This window comes from Colobus angolensis, unplaced genomic scaffold (assembly GCF_000951035.1).
Source record: "Colobus angolensis palliatus isolate OR3802 unplaced genomic scaffold, Cang.pa_1.0 Scaffold472, whole genome shotgun sequence".
Lineage (NCBI taxonomy): Eukaryota > Metazoa > Chordata > Mammalia > Primates > Cercopithecidae > Colobus > Colobus angolensis.
In genome coordinates, this window is record NW_012118177.1 from 583,153 (window position 1) to 604,546 (window position 21,394).

General features: G+C 37.4%; 1 protein-coding gene across 2 annotated transcripts in view; it reads right to left on the reverse strand.

Moving 5' to 3' along the window:
- Nucleotides 1-21,111, reverse strand: part of MORC4 (MORC family CW-type zinc finger 4) — a 54,545-nt gene extending 33,434 nt beyond the window's left edge. For both annotated transcript variants that reach the window (XM_011958710.1, XM_011958709.1), the window contains exons 1-7: nt 20,983-21,111; nt 13,723-13,940; nt 12,833-12,980; nt 8,812-8,944; nt 8,362-8,490; nt 5,562-5,681; nt 4,050-4,150 (exon numbers count right to left, since the gene is read on the reverse strand). In XM_011958710.1, the coding sequence (XP_011814100.1) occupies nt 4,050-4,150; nt 5,562-5,681; nt 8,362-8,490; nt 8,812-8,944; nt 12,833-12,980; nt 13,723-13,940; nt 20,983-21,014 (881 nt within the window). In that variant the 5' untranslated portion in view covers nt 21,015-21,111. The remainder of the gene's footprint in view (nt 1-4,049; nt 4,151-5,561; nt 5,682-8,361; nt 8,491-8,811; nt 8,945-12,832; nt 12,981-13,722; nt 13,941-20,982) is intronic.
- Nucleotides 21,112-21,394: the final 283 nt, after the last annotated feature.

Below are 21,394 nucleotides of genomic sequence, written 5' to 3' on the forward strand. Positions count from 1 at the left end.
AGCCAGGATGGTCTCGATCTCCTGACCTCGTGATCCGCCCGTCTCGGCCTCCCAAAGTGCTGGGATTACAGGCTTGAGCCACCACGCCCAGCCGACTCACAAGATTCTTAAGAGTGGCATACTAGCATGACAGCTAGCTTGAGCCTGGGCGCGGTAGCTCGCACCTGAAATCCCAGCACTTTGGGAGGCTGAGGCAGGAGTTCAAGACCAGACTGACCAACATGGAGAAACCTCGTCTCTACTAAAAATACAAAATTAACCGGGCGTGGTGGAACATGCCTGTAATCCCGGCTACTCGGGAGGCTGAGGCAGGACAATCGCTTGAACCCAGGACGGGGAGGTTGCGGTGGAGTGCCACTGCACTCCAGCCTGGGCAACAAGAGCAAAACTCCATCTCAAAAACAAATAAACAAACAAAACAAAACAAAAAGCTAGCTTGAATTGAAAGGGATGGAGAGAAGCCTGTTGGACCCTCAAAATTCTATAGTCAGGAAACAGGCTGATGAAACTACTCAGCTGCAAACACATGCTACCCTTCAGGAAAAAGGAAAGACAACTTTGAGGGTGGAATCGTAAGCCCAGAGAGCAAAGCCTCAAGACTAGAGGATGAAGTCCTTGAAATTTAATGGAATGTGCATAGCTAGATTTTGAAAATGCCTGGGACCTGTGACCCCTTTTTTCCTTTTAGTTTCTCCCCCATTCGAAAAAGAATATATATAATTAGTATCCTATGCTTGTCCCACCACTGTATTTTAACAGCAAAATACAAAAAAAGAAAATACATATCCACAGATGTAGAGGAGTTTTGCCCAAAGATGTACCATACTCAGAGTATCACCCTTATGTGATTTAGATAATGAGATTTGAGACTTTTTAGTTGATGACATTTACATGAAATTTTTGACCCTGCATTGATGCTGTAATGGGTGGAGACTTTTGGAAACGTTGGGATGGGGTGAACATATTTTGCATATGAGATGTAAGTAGAATCTGAGAGAACAAAGGGCAGACTGTGATAGACATAATGTTTACACAGCAAGTGGAAATTTAGGTTACTCATCAAGTTGACCTTAAGACAGAAAGAATACCCCGAATTATCCAATGTAATCACAAGTGACCTTAGAAGTAGAAGAGTGCAACAGAAGAGTCAGAATCAGAGAAGATATGATGACAAAAGTAAGATCATCAGAGTGATGCAATATGAGGACTCAACCTGTCACTGCTAGCTTTGAAGGTGAAGGAAGAGGGCCATGGGCAAGAAATGCTGGCAGCCTCTATAAGCTGGAAAAGACAGGAAATTGGATTCTTCACTAGAGCCTCCAGAAAGGAATGCAGCCCTGCCAATACCTCAATTATAGCCCAGTAAGATCTGTGTAGGACATCTAACCTACAGCACGCTACTACAGTAAATTAGTATTGTTATCAGCCACTAAGTTATGTGGTAATTTGTTATGACAGCAATAGAAGACAATTTCTGTGGTTTATAGACAGAAGTTGAGTATCACTATATTTCCCTCAAAGATGTAAAATACCTCATGGCTCTCCTATGAATTCATTATGTGTAGCTTAGCATGTAATTTAGGAATGATGGTTCTAGGACAGGGGTCAGCAAACTGGAGCCAAATCCAGCCCACTGCCTGTTCTTGTAAACAAAATTATATTAGACATAGCCATGCCGATTCCTTTACTTATTGTCTATGGCTGCTTTCATACTACAGCAAAATCGAGTAGTTGTGACCCCTTCCAGCCCTTTTCAGAAAAAGTTTGCCAACTGCTCCTCTAGGGTATGGCTCTACTCTACCCATTTAACTTGATTTGCCTTCACTCTAGTTATATCCCGTTATCTCTCCTCCCCATATTCTTACCATTCTGAGTTCCTGTCAGTACCTTAGCGCATGCTACAATTCCATCTTAGAATTCCCTTTCCTCTCTTCCATGTCTTGTAACATGTGAGGCACATCTCAAGTCATACTTTCTACCCAAAACCTTCCCCATCTCCTCTATCAAGGCATTTTCCCCATAACATGCTACTTAGGCTTTAATTGATCAAAGAGCTTTTTTATTGCTCACCAAATTACTTCGTATATGTTACAATCTGTTTATACAAATGTCTGTAAGCTCTAAAACTGTTAAAAGTGATATTACAGATGATTTATTTGTAGACATTCCAGCAGTATGATGGCTGGTATCTCTTTTATCATTTGCAGGTTTTGATATTTATAATACTCATAGGATGAGTTTATTATAGCAGACAATCTTCTCTAATCCCTCTCTTAAATTTCTGTTTTTTAAAATACTTTTTCATTTTATATAAAATAAATTGAATAAAAAAGGGCAAAGGTGCCAGAATTGGCACAAGAGTTATGCAAATTTGTTATTCTCAAAAGACTGTACACAGAATAGTATACTAGTTCTCTGTTTTTAATAAAGTGTGTAGCAGATGTTATGCTAAGTCAGAAATCCTGTGTGTTCAACTGAATAAATCTACTGTCTACAGACTATCTCTATCTGATCCACTGCAATCACCTCATCATACCAAAACTAGACATCAAAAACCAAAGGTCTAATGCCTGTAAAATTTTAAAGGTAGATTTGGGGGGTTGGTGGCAAAGATGATATAGAAAGATGTTAAATAATTTTTAATATCTAACGTTTGAATTTCACAAATCTTAATTATTTAGTCATCAGCAATTCACTATTCTTTTCATTCAACTGAAACATAACAACTTGACTCGGATACTTTTGTCAAACTAATGTCATTCCTAAGCTTTCACTCCTAACAGTCAAGTCCTGGCCAAAGATTTCCATTATGGGCCAGATTTATATTTAAATGACCATTTTACTTAGACTGAGGGCAGGTAGTTGTCATAACCACTGAGTAGCCCAAGTGACCATGAACCAATTACCCTGAAATTAATTTGGAGTTGCCATTCAAATAGTTATCTCTCTCAAACACTAAACCTAAAATTCTTGTGGTTCCAGACAAATTAAGATACAAGACTTGACTTCATTAGAGTCTGGGCACAAAACAGAAGAGACTTGGGAAATTTCTTTTCTCCCACTCTAAGAAAAATATTTGCTACTGAGACTTCAAGGAAAATGACAGCAAATGTCCTCATACCTTCTTTCTCCATACTCCCAGAATACCCCTTACCCTTTTTTGCGCTTACAGATACTTCCCTCTGCTTAGAATGTCCTTCCTCTACTGTACACCTAGAAAACTTTTCCTTCATGTTTAATCTCAAATATAATCTGCTTTGTGAAGCCTTCCCTGACTCCCTTAAGCATATTTAAAGTTCTCCCTGCTTTGCACATATCCCCTATTAAACAATTATTTTATAAGTATTTAAGTTTCTTATTTGCATACATATTTGTTCATAGGTATCGAAGAGTCTTATTTTTCATCCTTAGTACCTGGCACATAGAAGCTGTCTCATAATACTTAATGAAATAAAACTCATCTCCCTCTCGACATTTTAAAAACAAACTATTCTAACCTGGCTTTAAAAACTCCTTTCTTTGTCTTCTAAAAATATCCCTACTGGTTCAGCCAATAATGTCGAGTTCCTTTCAGATTCTTACCTGTTTGTCTGCCCTATTAAATCTAGATGCTTTAATGAAAGCACATGTCTTTCCTGCTGTTCCACCACTTTGCTCTAAATCTGTTCACTGGCTTCAAGAAAAATTTTTGGAACAAATTTCAATCTGCTTTTTTTACCCAATGTATTCCGTAACTTCAGATCCATTCATCTGTTTCCATTAAGATTAATTCCAAAGCTTTTCACTTCCCCAGAAATCTTTTACCAAATTACTCCTATGCTCTTTGCATAATTTCTAAAGGTAAGGTTTATCTCAACAAGACTCCATATATCATTCAGCAAACTTTAATTTAAAATGAAATCATTTTATCTCTAATCTTGGAAAACAAATTTAAAGTAATTCTCAGTTAACCTATTTAGCAGGTTTTTAGAGATGGTTTTAAAGGCTTTGGAGAATAGAATAACATCTGAACAAACTAACGGAAGCACCTCAGGTTGGGAGTGACTCACCGGTACTCCTTGGTATACTCAAAGTCTTGTTTGTTGTAGGCAGGTTTTAGGAAATTGCACTCAATGACTCCAATTACTCCTACACCTTCTCCACGAGTTGGCTTAGAAGAAAATATTAATTTCAACACTTACATTACTGTTGGCTGCCTGGAGGCATTTCCTTTTGATTCCAAACAATAATAGAAAGGTTACATAACGTTCATGGGCAAGAAAAGACCATCAAGATCTAGAGAAACACTTAGAATGTACATCAACAGACTGCAAGCATTAAACTGAACTAGAAATTCTGACAAATTCTAGGGCAGAGATTTTCAAAATACAATCCATAGATCACTAGGAGTCTTCCGCAATTAGTAGCCATCTCTACTTCACCCACACTACCTCAACTTTTATCTGCTTTGTATTCCAGGACTACCATAAGACTGCATTTGAATAAACAATTACCCTGCTAAAAAACCAAGGTTATATACTACTGTTCTAAAGAACTGAAACAAATATTCATCTGAAAACAATTTTAAGGGTGCTATGTGATCCTATATTAAAATAAACAATTTTCCCACATACATAGGCCACCAAACAACTACTAAAGAGAGTCACACTTACAGCAATTATTAATTACAAGTTGATGCAAGAGTTTTATAGATTTAAATCATATTCTAATTCTTTAATGGAAGAAACCGAGTAAAGGTGTAATTAGACTGGCACACAAACATGAGTTGTCTAAAGGTGCTGTAACAAGGAAAAACAAAATAGGCTGAAAATGAGTTATCCTGGGCTTTATATAACTTTATATAACATTTTACTACGATGAAGCAGTTCATCATTTTTGTGCTTTAGCAATCTTATCTGTAAAATAGGAATAAAAGGGATACTTGTAGACATTGCTACTTTAAATAATCATTAAGACATTAAAGATGATGGTAAAATTTGTATAGAGTGGTTTAAAAAATATTTTCACATAATTTATCTCATTTAAATCTCTCAACCCTGTAAGCTACGAGGTAGGCAAAGCAGGTATGTTTATTATTGTTGTTTCCACTTCATAGGTCAGGAAATTGATCCTCAGATAAATTTAAAAATTTATCCAAGGTTACACAGCTTGTAAATGGAAAATTCAGGACCCAAATCCCGGTCTTCAACCACCATATTTTATATGCCTTTCACTACGCAATTTTATATTGTCTTCCCAAGAAAATGGAAAGAGTTACCTAAAACACAAATAAGCTGAGACACATGGTAAACTTGCTGGTATTCTCATTCTGCCTCTTAGTAACAGCTACTTAGAAAATGCATTCAGTAAAGTTGTTGGGTTGATTAACATCTGAAGAATGAGAGGTAGAAAGAGTTTTTCAACACAAGACAGCTCACTGGTAACACAATTCCAGAATCAGAATTCAATAAGCATCATAAGATGGGAGTAAAAGCCATTAATGAGCCTATCCCCTTTGCAAATTTTAAATTCTCTTCCTACTCTTTTCAGCCTCCTATGACAAAGAAATATTAACCACTCACCTTCACCTGGCACCCCACCTTCTCAAAGGATTTTATGAGTCGGTTGTTATGATACATCATTATTCCAAACTGGTTACTATTCTTGCAAGAGAACCCAAAGGTGATTCTCACCTGCTTATTCTGAGAAGAACGTTGTTAAGGAGACAAACATACCAGGGACTTCAACGATAAATTTTGCACCATATTATAGAAAAACCATCAAATACCAAGGGACATAAATTGGTACAACCTTTTGAGAGGGCATTTAAACATCTGTTGCAATCGCTTTGAGAGTATTCTTAATATTCGACCAAGTAATTCTCTTTTAAAGAATTTATCCCACAGAAACAGTCAGGGAGGCTCACAAAGGTTTAGGAATTACAGAGATTTTTCAATTTGTTATAAAAGCAGAAAAGCAGAAATAATTTAAATGTTCAACAATAAAGAAATGATTAAATAAATGTTGATACAGCTACATGCAGCTCTTTTAAAATTATGCCCTTGAAATATTTGAGAATATCAGGAAATGCTCAGATTATAAAAACATCACACACACACACACACACACACACACACCACACACGCATAGAAAAACTGTAAGAAAAGACACCTAAATACCATCAGTGATTATAAAATTCACAAATAATCACAAAACATTTCTTAGCCCTTGCTAGTTGCTCAATCTGCTGCTAGGGCTCATAGGTTCTGATAAGAGCTGTAAATGGGCCAATACGAATCTGTAAAATTATATCCAATAAGGTAAATCCTCTTACCATACCAAACACAATGAAAGCAAAAGCAAGGGAAAGAACAATGAATAGTCCTGTAGTGATACATCTCATGGGAAGAAGTTAACAAGCTTGGATAAATGAAATGAAGACAACTGATTATTACAAGTAAAACATGAATAATGATGAGTTTTTAACAGGTCCTACTTAATTTAAAAACCAAGGTAAGTAAGTAAGAAAGATAAAGGAGAGACAGAGAAACTGAGATTTTCATTAAAACAAATTCTAAGAAACCTTCATGTCTAAATGAGTCAAATGAAAATTTACTTTTGTCACTTATTCAAAAAATGACCTCCATGCCCCCTTTAAAAGACAAGCTACTTGCATCAAAACCCTATAACAAATGGGTCACATATGACATAAAGACACGACTCAAGTGGGTGCACAACACAGTACTGTTTGGCTCAGAATATATAATGTTCTGAACTCTAGCAGTTCACATAAAACCTCAAATAAGACCTATTCTAATGCAAAAACAAAACAAAACTCCTGCAAGCAAACAAACCAAAATCCTATGCCATAAAATTAACTTTGTAAAGATAAAGACTGTCAAATTTTTCTTTCTGTTGTGCACTTTTAAAATTCCAAACTATGGAGTGAGGGTACACTGGGGTAGGAGACTTGCCAAATTAGTGTAAGGAGACAGAACAAAGATGAAAGAAGTGGACTTTGATAATTGAGAAGTAAGTAAGTTAGTAGCAATGATCTTGTTCCTCAGTGACCTTGGGGGAAATTTTATTAGGACTTTCATTTTACCCATGCCTACAGTAAATCTGTTTAGTCCAAACTATAATATTGGCAGGTAATTTGGTTTAATGGGAAGGGAGTCTGAGAAGAGCTGAGGTAACATATAGAATGCATGCATAAAAGTTTCCCAGATAGAAACCCACAAAAGAAAAAAGCTAGAGACAGGTATGTGTTATATCCTAAAACAGTAGTTGGAAAGCACTTCTTTAGACTGGCTCTGTTAAACCTATGGTACTAACATCCTAGTCTACATATGGTGAGATTATAACTAATTCACCTATAGAAGCAAACAATGCTAGCTCTGGCTTTATTAAATTGATTTGTTTAGTGCTTTAAGAAAACATTCCTAGTAGCCAAGATACGTGTTTCCAAAAAGGAGAAAAAAGAGACCAATGATTTCTCATTTTTGGTCAGGGAAAGACAAAGCATGCTAGATAATGCCTTTGATAAAGCAAATAGAGTGTGATCATGTTTCTCAGGCCAAGAGTTATGCTTAGTTACTAGAAAATAAATTAAAAGAACAATTTTTCATAACCTTGCAAGTTTTCAGCCTTTCAAAGACATTTTCTGCCCCAAAAGCCATCAACGAAGTTGTACCTAATTTCCACAGTTCATCTTGAGATTTTTTTCTAGTCTCTGAAATCCATTCTCAATGCAACACGGGGGAGAGGTAGAAGTAAAAACAAGCAATGGCTCCTCTGAGTGGCTACCATTATGAGAAGTACCAGGAATTTATGTCAAACCTAAGAAGATTTATTTCACTCTAGAAAATCAACTTTTAATTTCCATCCTCCTAACTTCAATCAATGTAAGTCTGGACTTGTTACAACAAAAAATTGCAGTGTGTCTACAAGATTAAGAAGTTCTAGTCAGTATTTTGCTTATTTCAGTAAATTTAATATATATCAAAATCCCAGTACAAAGCAAATGATGTGTATTATTCCTTACAGTAGAGATTCTCAAAACTGGCTGCTCATTAGAATCAGCTGATGATTTTAAAATAATAAATATTTATTTTTTTAAAAAAAGGTTTCAGACACTACTGAACCAGAATCTCCAGTCTCAGGATTCTATTATTTCAACAGTTTCCAGGTGATTTCTGATTAAAAGGGTACATAGATTGGCATTTAAGAAAGACTTCCTCAGAGTACACTATAATAAAATGTGTACTATGACATACATTTTTGAATTGGAAAGGGAAAGTTTTTGCTTTTCTGTGTCAACCTGAAAACTTAATCCTGAAATAAAGAGGTCAACTTCATGTAGTGGTATAGTTGTAAGGATACTGTGAAGGTAGGTTTATATGTATCATATTCTACATTGGCCAGGCTCTTGGCAATCATCTGGGTAGTCACCTTCTTTTGACGCAGAAAAATTTTCATCCGTGGCTTCATGTATAGAATACCACAAAATGCCTGTGGAACAGAATGGTGAAGGGAAAGTTATGTGATATTGCCAATTCTGCTGACATCCCCATAAAACACTGCTATCAACTGATTCTATGCTGGGTAAAGATTTGGCTCCGTTTCTATACCTTCTTACACTATGTAAACTACCACACTAAAGTACTGCTGACTATATTATCTAAACTGTCTCAACGGAGACAATAAAAAGGAATACTAGCACATGGCTAGAGGGTTGTCATCTTTGTATAACTAAAAGAAGATCTTGTTCTATAATATTTTTAGGTTATGGGATATCTTACCTCTCATTGTTGAAAAACCATTCTTACTTACCCTTAAAGAATATTCTGTTTCTGGCAGCTCAGAGGTAACACCGCCAGTCATTTTTTCTTCTGTGTCAAAGTCTGATACCAGGATGTCATATTGATCTGTATCAAAGTCCAACTCAGATTTTCCATTTTTATTTCTAGGGAAAACAGACAAGTACCAATCTAACAAAAACTGGCTCCAAAGGACAAAAAATGCACTAGGAACCCAAAAGAAAAAAAACAATACGAGCCAAAACTCAGGTACCTGTTTCTTTCCCTGACTACCAGTGCAAAGGAACTACAAACCACTTGGGTAGAGGATCATACTACTTAAGGGTATTCCCATTCTAAACAAATCTACTTTTTCATAGAGGTGATGATGCCACATTCCTAAGAAAAAAAGAATGTGGAATGTCTATGATCTGATAAATCAAATGGATGTCAGCTATCTTCAAAGTGGGATCTTAAAATAGACACAAGCTTTCTAGGTATTGTTAGTAAGTCACTCAACATCATTTTCCCCAACTGAATGAACAGATGAATCAAAACCCACTTCTACCAACTTCAAACAAAAAAGATACTAACATCTCCCCAGATCTAATCCTATTTCTTAAAAGGAAAAAAAATTGTTATAAAAGCAGCATATATTTACTAGTCCTCTAGGATACCATTTATAGAATTATCATTTAAACATAATGGTACTAATATTCCTTCCATAAGGAACTTTCTCCTTCCCATAATCTTTTTGGGCCACTTGGTTTTGATCCATTCCAAGACCCTGAGCTATATCACTAACCACTGCCGGGAAAAAAGGTTAAGACCCATCTTAATTCTTGAAAAAAACTCACATGACAGGTTTTAGAGAAAACGTATATATCAGAACAGTAGTTCCCAAAATTTATTCTGTGGAACAGTAATCTCACAAGATACTCTTAAAAAGAAATAAATACATAAAAGTTCTAAGATCAAATAAAATTGAGAAATAATTCTTAGCCCTCAGAGTCACCTCGAGCTCTAGTGATAACTCTTGCTTCACACTTCAGGCTCCGTAAGCTCAGAGCTGCTGTGTTGAAATTGTAGCTCCTTTTATAGGGCTGCACCAGAGCCATTATGGTCTGTCTGCATCATGTCCATGTCAATGTATAATAGCATATTATGGATTTTCCAGGATAATTCTGATTCTCACTACTCCACCCGACCCCAAGGCATATGCCCTGAGGAGATTCTCTGTCTTCCTTGTCCCTCACCTTCCCCATCTAAGGAAAAAAGGTCTGTAGAAACATTTTCGTTAGAGACAGGGTCTTGCTCTGTTGCCCAGGCTGGAGTGCAGTGGCATGATCATAGCTCACCATGGCCTCCAACTTCTGGGTTCAAGCGATTCTCCCATGTTGTTCTCCCAAAGGGCTGGGATTAGAGGTGTGAGCCACCACCCAACCTAAAGAAATACTTTTTCAAAATTGATTGGGAAACACTGCATAGTGTACAGCTCTTTCACATATTTTCAATATACATTAGTATATTAAAGTACTCCAGGACTCTCAGAAGTCCTACAATAAAGCAACACAGTAAACTTTAAGTCAGCTTTTCCCAAATTTATTTGACCATGTAATCCTTTATTTATACAGGTTGAGTATCCCTTAACTGAAATGTTTGGGACCAGAAGTGTTTTGGATCCTTTTGGATTTTGAAATATTTGCATTATACTTACTGGTTGAGCACCCCTAATCTAAAAATCCAAAATCCGAAATGCTCCAATGATCATTTCCTTTGAGTTGTCATGTCTGCACTCAAAATGTTTTAGATTTTGTAGCATTTCAGATTTCAGATTTTTGGATTAGGGAAAGTCAACCTGTATAGCACCTAGTACCATATACATAACTGGGAAATGACATAAAAAGTTCTGTTTAAGATATGTAAATCACTGTAATACCTCAAAAAATTCTTTGTAATACAAACTATATTACTTGAGGTTTTCTCAGTAGGACACAGCTAGGATCTAAATTACCAATGTGTGAGTCACACTTCTTTTAATTGTTAAGTACAGTACTCTCTATATAAACCAGCATTGTTTTTATTTGTTTTACCCAGGTAAATGAGACAAAATACTTCACCTAAGGAGAAAAGGATGAAGAAATGTATCTGATAATCTTTTCTATTAAGCATATCAGTAATACCTCTATTTTATATTAAGGTTTTTAGGGTTATTTTTTAGTGTTTAGGTGTCAATCCTTTTTTTTTTTTTTTTTGAGCCGGAGTCTCGCTCTGTTGCCCAGGCTGGAGTGCAGTGGCCGGATCTCAACTCACTGCAACCTCCGCCTCCCGGGTTCAAGCCATTCTCCTGCCTCAGCCTCCCGAGTAGCTGGGACTACAGGTGCCCGCCACCACGCCCGGCTAGTTCTTTGTATTTTTTTAGTAGAGATGGGGTTTCACTGTGTTAGCCAGGATGGTCTCGATCTCCTGACCTCGTGATCCGCCCGTCTCAGCCTCCCAAAGTGCTGGAATTACAGGCTTGAGCCATAATCCATTCTTAAACGTATTCCATTAGACATGCTAAGATTAAAAAAATGAAATAGCATAAAGTATTTCTAGATTGTTGTATTAGATTTGAAGACATGATCTTAACCTAGTCTCATTATAGTTCATACTTATCTGCTTCGAAGATTTTTTTCTACTTCTTTTTTTTTTTGAAGAGACAGGGTCTCACTTTGTTGCCCAGGCTGGTTTCAAATTCCTGGCCTCAAGTGATCCTCCTGCCTTGGCCTCCCAAAGTACTGGAATTACAGGTGTGAGCCACCATGCCTGGCTAGATTTTTCTACTTCTAATCCAGCTACTGTGAAAGCACTAATACAGAAGTCGTTATTTTTTAAAGATCTTACTGTATTTTGTTTGCTCTAATTTTTCTTTCTCATGCTTCATTGTCATTGTCTAATAAGTAAAATAACTATCAATTACCAAACATAAAAAAATGCCTATTGGCCAGGCACGGTGTCTCACTCCAGTAATAAAGACTGGGGTGGGTGGATCACTTGAGGTCAGGAGTACAAGATCAGCCTAGACAACATGCCAAAACCCTGCCTCTACAAAAAATATAAAAATTAGCCAGACGTAGTAGCACACACCTGTAATCCCAGCTACTCGAGAGGCTGAGGCACAAGAATCACTTGAACCCAGAAGGTGAAGGTTACAGTGAACCAAGTTTCCACCACTGCACTCCAGCCTGGACGAGAGAGATTCTGTCTCATTTAAAAAAAAAAAAAAAAGTGCCCATGAATATGAAATAGATATTTATAAAGCATTCTGAGGAGCTTAGAATATGCTAAACTGTCTTAATTATCTGTGGCAATAGCCTCAGGATATGTGTGTTTCCATCTTAAACATACCACATTTTACCAGCAAGAACCACTACCTCAAACAGAACTGTTTTCCTTTTTCTTTTTTTTTTTTTTTTTGAAACGGAGTCTCACTCTGTTGCCAGGCTGGAGTGCAGTGGCGTGATCTTGGCTCACTGCAAGCTCCAATTCCTGGGTTCAAGCGATTCTCCTGCCTCAACCTCCCAAGTAGCTGGGACTACAGGCGTGCACCACCACGCCCAGCTAATTTTTTTTTTTAATAGAGACAGGGTTTCACCATGTTGGCCAGGATGGTCTCAGTCTCTCAACCTCGTGATCTACCCACCTCAGCCTCCCAAAGTGCTGAGATTACAAGCATGAGCCACCGCGCCCAGCCAGAACTCTTGTTTTTCTAAGACAAAGTTACATAAAAGTATGCAATGAGATATAAATATGTATCAAAATTTATCTGTTTTGCTTCTCTAAAAAGTTATTAAAATGTGCTAGGTCAAGTGCAGTGGCTCATACTTGTAATCCCAATAATTTGGGAGGCTAAGGAGGGAATATCACTTGAAGCCAGGTGTTCGAGACTAGCCTGGGCAACATAAATGAGACCCTGTCTTTCTATAAAAACTTTGAAAGTTAAAATTAAATAAAAATGTGTTTCATCATACTACCTTTGTTTATTAGAAGCTATCACCCTTGTAATACTATACCTGCGGATGTTCCAAATGAGAACACGAGTGCCTTTTTTGCCTGGGATGGCATCAAACTGGGCCAGCAGGTCATTTTCACTGTTGAAAATGGAATAGTTCAAGATGGCTTCTAGGCTGGGCAATGAATCCTCGGTAATAATCATTTTTTGTAAAATCAAATATAGTCAAAGAAAAAAATAATATCTTAGGATGCTATCGAGAAGGAAGATCTGCCCTTTGGGTTGCATATTTAGACAAAACTACAGACATAAAGCATGCATATTACTGCTATAGAAAGAAGAAAGGTGAAAAATGGAGAAAGGTTATAGAGACAAGCTCCAAAATCAGTTGCCCATGCAGAATATAGCTTCAAAGATATAATGTAAACAAAGTCTTATAATTAAAAGTAAAGATCAAAGGCTTAAATTTTTAACTTCTTTGGAAGCAATAAATGAAAATCTTGTTGCTATACTGTTCCAGTCAAGACAACCAGGTGTCTAACAGAAGTAACAGCTGCGCAGATATAGGGAAATGACTATTCTGCTATTATATAAGCTGATAAACAGTATGTTTTCTAGGCATATCAATGCAAATGTAGCTATCCTTTTGGGGGGGCAAAAAAAAAGACAGGCCCCGGGAGCTTTACCATGGGGTGGTGGTAGAGCAGACACATACTATATAGATCAAACTGTGTAACAATGAAAATTTCAATACAGCAAAAACATTTCTAAGCTTCTGTCGATGGTCTTATTTTTAAAATATTTAATAGAGAAAAATCCCAGTTAAATTTAAGACATTTGAATACCTCTTTTAAAACTTCTGATAGTTGGATTTGACCTGAAGAGGTTCCTATCAAAACACTCAGATTAGACTAATTTTTAACCAACATTCTCCATTTCCAGAAAGGATATTGTTTTGCTGGTTGAATGGAACAATTGGTACAATAACTGCCTGGGCCTGGACACATTCCAGATAGGTCTGTGATAGAAGTCCAACAGTGAGAGTACCCCCATTCTTGGTGAAGACAAGGGCGTCCTTTCCTAGCCGCATGGAGCCTGACTTGAAACCATTACCAAAGACCCCAATGGGACACTGGCTCTTCTTTATTACTTTATCTGTAAAGCCAAAGCTGCAATTACAGAAGAAAAAACAAATCAGAAAAAAAGAAATCAGAATGGTAAAAAGCATCCTAAGATAGGTGACAGGCAGAATATTTGGCCTACAAATAAATAACACTTGTAAAAAGTCCCTCCTTTTTTATTCCTTTTGGTATTTATGGGCAAAACTATTAGGTTAAAAACACAGGAAATTACTATGGGGTAATGGGACTAATTTTTCTGTGTGGTTTGTGTGTACATAAACAGTTCCATTACATTAGAGTCACACTTTATAAAAGTAAAAAAGGGCCCCTTTTCACCAGCTAACATAGCTGGAAAAGGCTTGGGAAGCTGTCTTTCCTGTCTAGATAAAACAGCTCTGATTGCTGTAGAAGCAAAGTTAGGATAAGGTGAAAAGGGTAGTTATCTAGAGAGGGTAACAGAAGTTTCAGATATTGTCATTGGTCAGAGGTACTAGATTAGGCATCTCCTAATCTGTTTATATCATCCTCTAGAAATCTGAAAGTCAGGGATCATATATCTTGACAATTTCAACTCTCCACTCAAAGGATAACCCTTCCAATTCTTAGTCTCTGTTCCATCTGCTGGGACAGTTCATTGGAATGTGGCCAAAGGATAAAAATAGGTAGTTCTGCCTCTGAATATCAGCAAACAGCTGCAGTATAAAGTCTCTCTTGCTCTATTAAGGACCTTTCACTTAGGCACCTCAACAATCTCTGTAGTCCATTTTGATCAGCTTAATCTGGAAGCCAGAACCTTTCCCTTTCTTGTATTTTCCATTCAGGTACACACCAAAATAACAGAACTTTAAAAACTAAAAATTAAATGATTATATATCTTCCCTCATCATCAATAAAACTAATTGTAAGGATTGTTTCTCAGGATGAGAAGGAGAAATGAATAGAGTTTGGTGAATGAGTACAAAACTTATAGTTAGATAGAAGAAAAAAGTTCTAATGTCCCATAGCAGACCAGGGTGACTATAATTAGCAATCATACATCATATATTTCAAAGTAGCTAGAAAAGAGGACTTCCAATGTCACCAACATATAAATTCTCAAGGTGATGGAAACCCCAAACACCCTCACTTGATCACTGCACAGTCTATGCATGTATAAAGTACTCACATGTACCCCATAAATATGTAAATATTAGGTATTAATGAAAGAAAAAAATCATACTAAAAAGGATTGTTTCTCTCCAGATTGACTAATTTTACAATGTTGTGCACTACCATTCATTCAATAAATATTTAAACTAAGCACCTACGATGTGCCATGCATTGGGCTAAGCACTAGAGACAATTTTTAATAAGAGACATGATTTTTGCCTTCAGAGTTTATAATCTAAGGAAGGACTTCATATATCACACATTAGGTGCTTCTCAACATCAATAAAATAGATACTCTGAGCACACCGTGACTGAGCAGGCTGATCTTTAACAATTTTACTCTTTTGAGCATGGAGAGCTGAGGTATCTGGTTTCTACTTCCTGAAGGCTATGGTTTTGTGTTTACTCACTAGGAAAGGGGACCACCTTTTAATTTTCTATTTCAAAGCATTATACAGTAATACCATATGTCCTCCTGGAGTAAACACTTTATAGGAGCTGTGTGTATCCCACAAATAAATCTAGTGACAGAAAAAGGTAATTTCCACAGCAGCAGTCTGTTGGAAAAAAAAAAAGAACATTCAGTTTGTGTTGCCTATGGGCCTTAGTATTCCAGGATATAGACTTGTAATAGTAAAATTCAAGCATTCCCATTCTTCTTGTGGAAGAATTGGCTTTAAAAAAAAAAAATAGGTTTGTTATGAGGATTAAATTATATACTGTATGCAAAAATACATTAAGTATAAAGTAGTATTCAAACATTTATTTTAAACTAACTCTAGAAGTCATTCTGATAGTTGTCATGTGCTATCCCCTACTCCTACTTCAGACCTAAGATCACATCTAAAACTCAGGGATCTTCATAAATAGTAATCTTAAACACCACTTCAAATGAATTTGTATGGTTAACCGGACTTTAACTTTCTCTTATACCACAAAAGCTTCAATTAGGTGATCAAGGGAAAGTGGTGAAAATAGGGAGATTACAACTCCCTTAATTTTTTAGCCTCTTCCACCATCTATCACCTCTTTTTCCCTTTGAAAGTATAAACCCTCACTGTGTTAATTTGGGGAGACCAAATGATGATACAAGGTTGAGAAGATAACCAGTAGCGTGAGGCTAGAACCAGAATGGAAAAGGATAAGAAAAATGAGAAGAGAGGAGCTATAAACTCTGGATTTTTGTTGTTGTTACTGTGTTTCACTTAACTCTTCCTGTGTGCTCTTTTATTCCACCTAAGTTCTCATATTAGGCATTCCATTTAAATGCAAACTGGCAGAATGAATGCCAGGTACCAATCAAATAACTACCTAATACAAAAGCCCTCACCACACATAATAGAATTGTAGGAATGAATATGATAGTTTGCTATAGCTCAGTAATATTTTCCACAGAGCTAACTTGGCTCAGGTGGTTTCTATTTGCTAAGTCAGTCCTGCTCTATCCTCTCATGTAAGAGACAACACTGTTTACACATCAAGGTGGCCTGGATACCAGCACTTTTAGTGGAATTCAAAACTACAGCAGCTTGCTCTGGAGTATCTTAAAATGTCAAGAATCCATAATCCAGAGAGGTAAATTTAAATTGGGACTCTGCAGTGACACGTGTTTACCTATGTAACAAATCTTCAAGTGTACCTCCAAACCAAAAACAACAGTTAAGAAAAATAATAGATAAATAAATAAATAAATAAATAAGGACTCTGACCAATGAAACAAACCTTGGCAAAATCCATGGGCGCACAAAGGCAGGCACTGCTATTTCCTAGGTATTTTTGTGATTTAATATGAAATATAAAAGAATGAAAGCGTGCTAAGCAGACTGTTATTCTCCAGCTATTGTTTTAGAAGAATATACCTGCTAGGAAGTGCACTTCTGAGGTAGCAAATACCCTCTGTGGTTCTGTGGCTGTTTTTAGTCTTTGAACTTTGAAAGCGGTTTCTCACCTTGCTTGAAAAAGGCAGCTGAAAATACAGACTAACTGATCCACACACTAGCCCCAGAAGGTAAAGATAATTAGTTGTGGACCTTAAAGGAATTTAATAATAGGTTTTTCCTTTTTAATTTGATTTTCATGAAATTCTATGTTTATGGAAGAAACTGTTGCTACAGTTACACAACTATTTTATCAGTCTGAAAACAGAGTTGCATAGTTGGAAAGTGTGGACAGGGTAACAACAAATGTTAGAGGTCAAATAGAACTTCTGTAGGCTTAATAAATTTGCATAATCACTTCTATTATTTTTTCCAAATACAAAAGTAATATGCCTTCAAATAAAAAACAGCGCCAGGTGCGGTGGCTCACACCTGTAATCCCAGCACTTTGGGAGGCCGAGGCGGGTGGATCACTTCAGGTCGGGAGTTTGAGACCAGCTGACCAACATGGTGAAACCCCGTCTCTATTAAATATACAAAATTAGCCGGGCATGGTGGCGCATGCCTATAATCCCAGCTACTTGGGAGGCTGAAGCAGGAGAATCACTTGAATCAGGGAGGCAGAGGTTGCAGTGAGCCAAGATCGCACCATTGTACTCCAGCCTGGGCAACAAGAGTGAAACTCCTTTAAAAAACAAAACAAAACAAAACAAAACAGAAAACAGAATCCTTCCGGCTAGGCATGGTGGCTCATGTCTGTAATCCCAGCATTTTGGGAGGCCGAGGCGGGACCATTCTAGCTGCCAACATGGTAAAACCCTGTCTCTACTAAAAATGCAAAAATTAGCTGGGCGTGGTGGCACACACCTGTAATCCCAGCTACTCGGGAGGCTGAGGCAGGAGAACTGCTTGAACCCAGGAGGTGGAGGTTGCAGTGAGCCGAGATCATGCCACTGTACTCCAGCCTGGCGACAGAGCAAAACTCCATTCAAAAAAAAAAAAAAAAAAAAAAGTAGAATCCTTCACTAGAAGTTAGGATTGGACTAAATAATCTTTTATTTTTTTTTATTTATTTATTTTTGAGACAAGGTCTCCCTGTCTCCCTATTGCCCAAGCTGGATTACAATGGCACAATCTCAGCTTACTGCAACCTCCACCTCCTGGGCTCAAGTGATCTTCCCACCTCAGCCTTCCGAGTAGCAGGGACTGCAGATGCATGCCAAAATGTTCAGCTAATTTTTGTATTTTTTTTTGTAAGAAGGGGGTCCCCCTGTGTTGCCCAGGCAGGTATCAAACTCCTGGGCTCAGGCGATCTGCCTGCCTTGGCCTTTGGAAGTGCTAGAATTATAGACATGATCCACCATGCTTGGCCTTAAATGATCTCTTTTAAATAAATGGTATCTTCACCGGGCGTGGAGGCTCATGCCTGTAATCTCAGCCCTTTGGGAGGCCGAGGCGGGCTGATCACTTCGGGTCAGGAGTTCGAGACCAGCCTGGCCAACATGGTGAAACCCTGTCTCTACTAAAAATGCAAAAACTAGCTGGGCGTGGTTGTACCTGCCTATAATCCCAGATACTCGGGAGGCTGAGGCAGGAGAGGTGTGTGAACCCAGGAGGTGGAGGTTGCAGTGAGCTAAGATCATGCCACTGCACTCTAGCCTGGGGGACAAGAGTGAAACTCCGTCTCAAAAAAATTTTTAATTAAAAAAAAAAAGGTATCTTCTAGCTGATTCAAGTTTGTTTCAAGATACAACCACAAATAAAAGTCAGTACATATACTACATTAAAGACTCATTAAAATAATTTTCTAAAATTATTTTTTAAATAGGAGGAACAATTGCCCAGCTCAAATTGGTGGGAAACATATTTGGTATGATAGGGAAAATTCTACAGCTAAGAAAGTTTCTGCCTATTTTTCTCCTTGGAGAGGGAACAAAAAATTTGAATGGGTGATACTCATCCTTCATATTTCATTCAAATGTCATTTCTTCAGGGGAGCCTTTTTTAATTCTCTAGACTAGGTTAGATCCCTGTTACATGCTCTCAAAGAAACTGTGCTCTACCTTCATAGCACTTACCACTGGGTGGAATAGCCTATTTAGTTATATTACTAGTCAATGTTGTTCTTTCTCACTAAGCTGTCAGCCAAGAATCATGTCTATCTGGTTCACTACTTTATCTCCAGTGCCTTGCACACAGGTGCTCAATAAAAATTTGTTGAATGAATAAATGAATGAATCTGGAACAAAAATTGTGGCAATTATTTTGAAACCATTCTTCTCCTCCCTTCTACCTTATAACTGTCACCAAGTTTCACAGATGTAGTCCCACAGACAAAATGGAAGATCAGATTTGCTGGGCCCACTACTCAACACCCATGTCAATGGGATAAGGTATGATGGGACGGAATCATTAATAAGATAAGCAATTTTGGATGGGTACAGTGGTTCACGCCTGTGATCCCAGCACTTTGGGAGGCTGAGGCGGGTGAATCACTTGAGGTCAGGAGCTCAAGACCAGCCTGGACAACATGGCAAAACCCTGTCTCTACTAAAAATACAAAATAATTAGCCAGGCATGGTGGCACACGCCTATAATCCCAGCTACTCGGGAGGGTGACGTATGAGAATCATTTGAACCCAGGAGGCTGGGGTTGCAGTGAGCTAATGCCACGGCACTCCAGCCTGGGTGATGGAGTGAGACTGTCTCAAAAAATAAGAAGACAAGTAATTTTAGGGGGAAAAAAACCAACTAGTACATACAGAACTGAATATATAAATGCTTTGGTTCCATCCCATCTAAAATTGTATTTTTCTTAATATATAATAAGAAAATATATATATGTTAAGAAGAAAATATATATATTCTTAATATATAATATTAGCTTCAGGATATAAAACTGATATTATAAGTTGAAGGATTGAGCCAACTCTCTACCTTCACTAACATACTGGTCACAATTCTTGTTTCACTTTTAGAGGTTTTCCTTAAATAGTCTTCTAATTAGGAGGGTCTGAGACACAAGGTATACAGACTGCTGAGTGGTAAAACACAACCACTTACTTTGCCCAAATTTCATGTCTGTTTCTTTGATGGATCAAAGGGATTTCCCTACAAACAGAGTAATTCATTTAGAATACCTACAAGGGTAACTACAACCACATGAATTTGTTTTCCATTTTTATAGTTCAGAGCCCTTTCCCTCCTCCACTGTTACTCGTGCTTCACACACTCTAGTTCAGGAAGCCACAGGGAGAGTAATCAACCTCATCTGCTAAAAAGGAAAAGAGAAGGAAGGAGTTGAAGGAACACTCGTCTTCCACTGAGTGATATGCGAAGATGATATAGTATAAATTTACGTTCTCAACTACGAATGTTTTAAAGTGATTAAATGAACTGAGAGTGGCAACAGAAATCCAGCACCAGCTTCAACAGTTAGAAACAAGAATTTCCTAAGTTTGTGATTCTACTGCAAAACCTTTAAAGAATATGTGTCTGAATGCCTTCTATTTATCTTGCATGGGGTTTGATTATACCCAGGCACCTTCATGGTTCTAATCAATAAATCATTCCAACTCCAATACTTCTGATTTAAGAGTGAGTTTAGGTTAATATAAATTGGAGGTCTCGGACCAGTGAAGGCCTCTGGGTCTTTATATTTGCTGTTCTCTTTGCACGAACTGTCATCCCTTGCTTCCTGCCCCTTTACCTGGTTAAACTGTACTCACCCTTAGATCTCAGCTTAAATATCATTTTGTCTAGGATACTTTTCCTAACCTCTGGGATCAGATTGGGTTCCCCTGATGACTCATCTCAAGCATTCTGTACCTTATCATTATGCTTATAGCTGTTTATTACTTAATTGTCTGAATTGCCAGCTAGGCTGAAAGCTCTGTGAGGGCAGGGCAGTATTTGTTTCATAATCAGTGTCATGGCACATAAGAGATGCTTAATAAATATTTGTTGAATAAACAAAAGGAAAGCAAAATATTAATGAAAATTATGAAGCCTTAAATAGGGTTCATGAGCTTAAGACAAGAAAAAGCCAATGAAGACATTTTTACCTGAGCATTCGGTGTAGTTTATGAGGTGTCATCCCACATCCATCATCGGTAAAGGTCAAACAAGATTTATTCTTGACCTCCTCAACATCTATAAAGACCGTCCTGGCAGATACATCTGGATCTACAGCATTATCTGCAAAAGGTAAAAATCTGTGATATTAGATCCCCTTTCCAATATTGTATCAAAATCTCTAGTTCAGTGACTCCAAGACATAGAAAATGTCCTTTCTTTCCCTCATTTGGATGTTCAAGAAGGTATCAGGGAGCATTAATGGTAGTGCACTTACTAAATTACAGAGAACAGAAGAGATGATTGAGTTCTAAAGCTGATTTCCAGATTTCACATGAGCAATCTGCAATCTGCCTTTCTACTTCAAACTTCAGGGTCTTTGGAAAAAAGTATTAATAACTA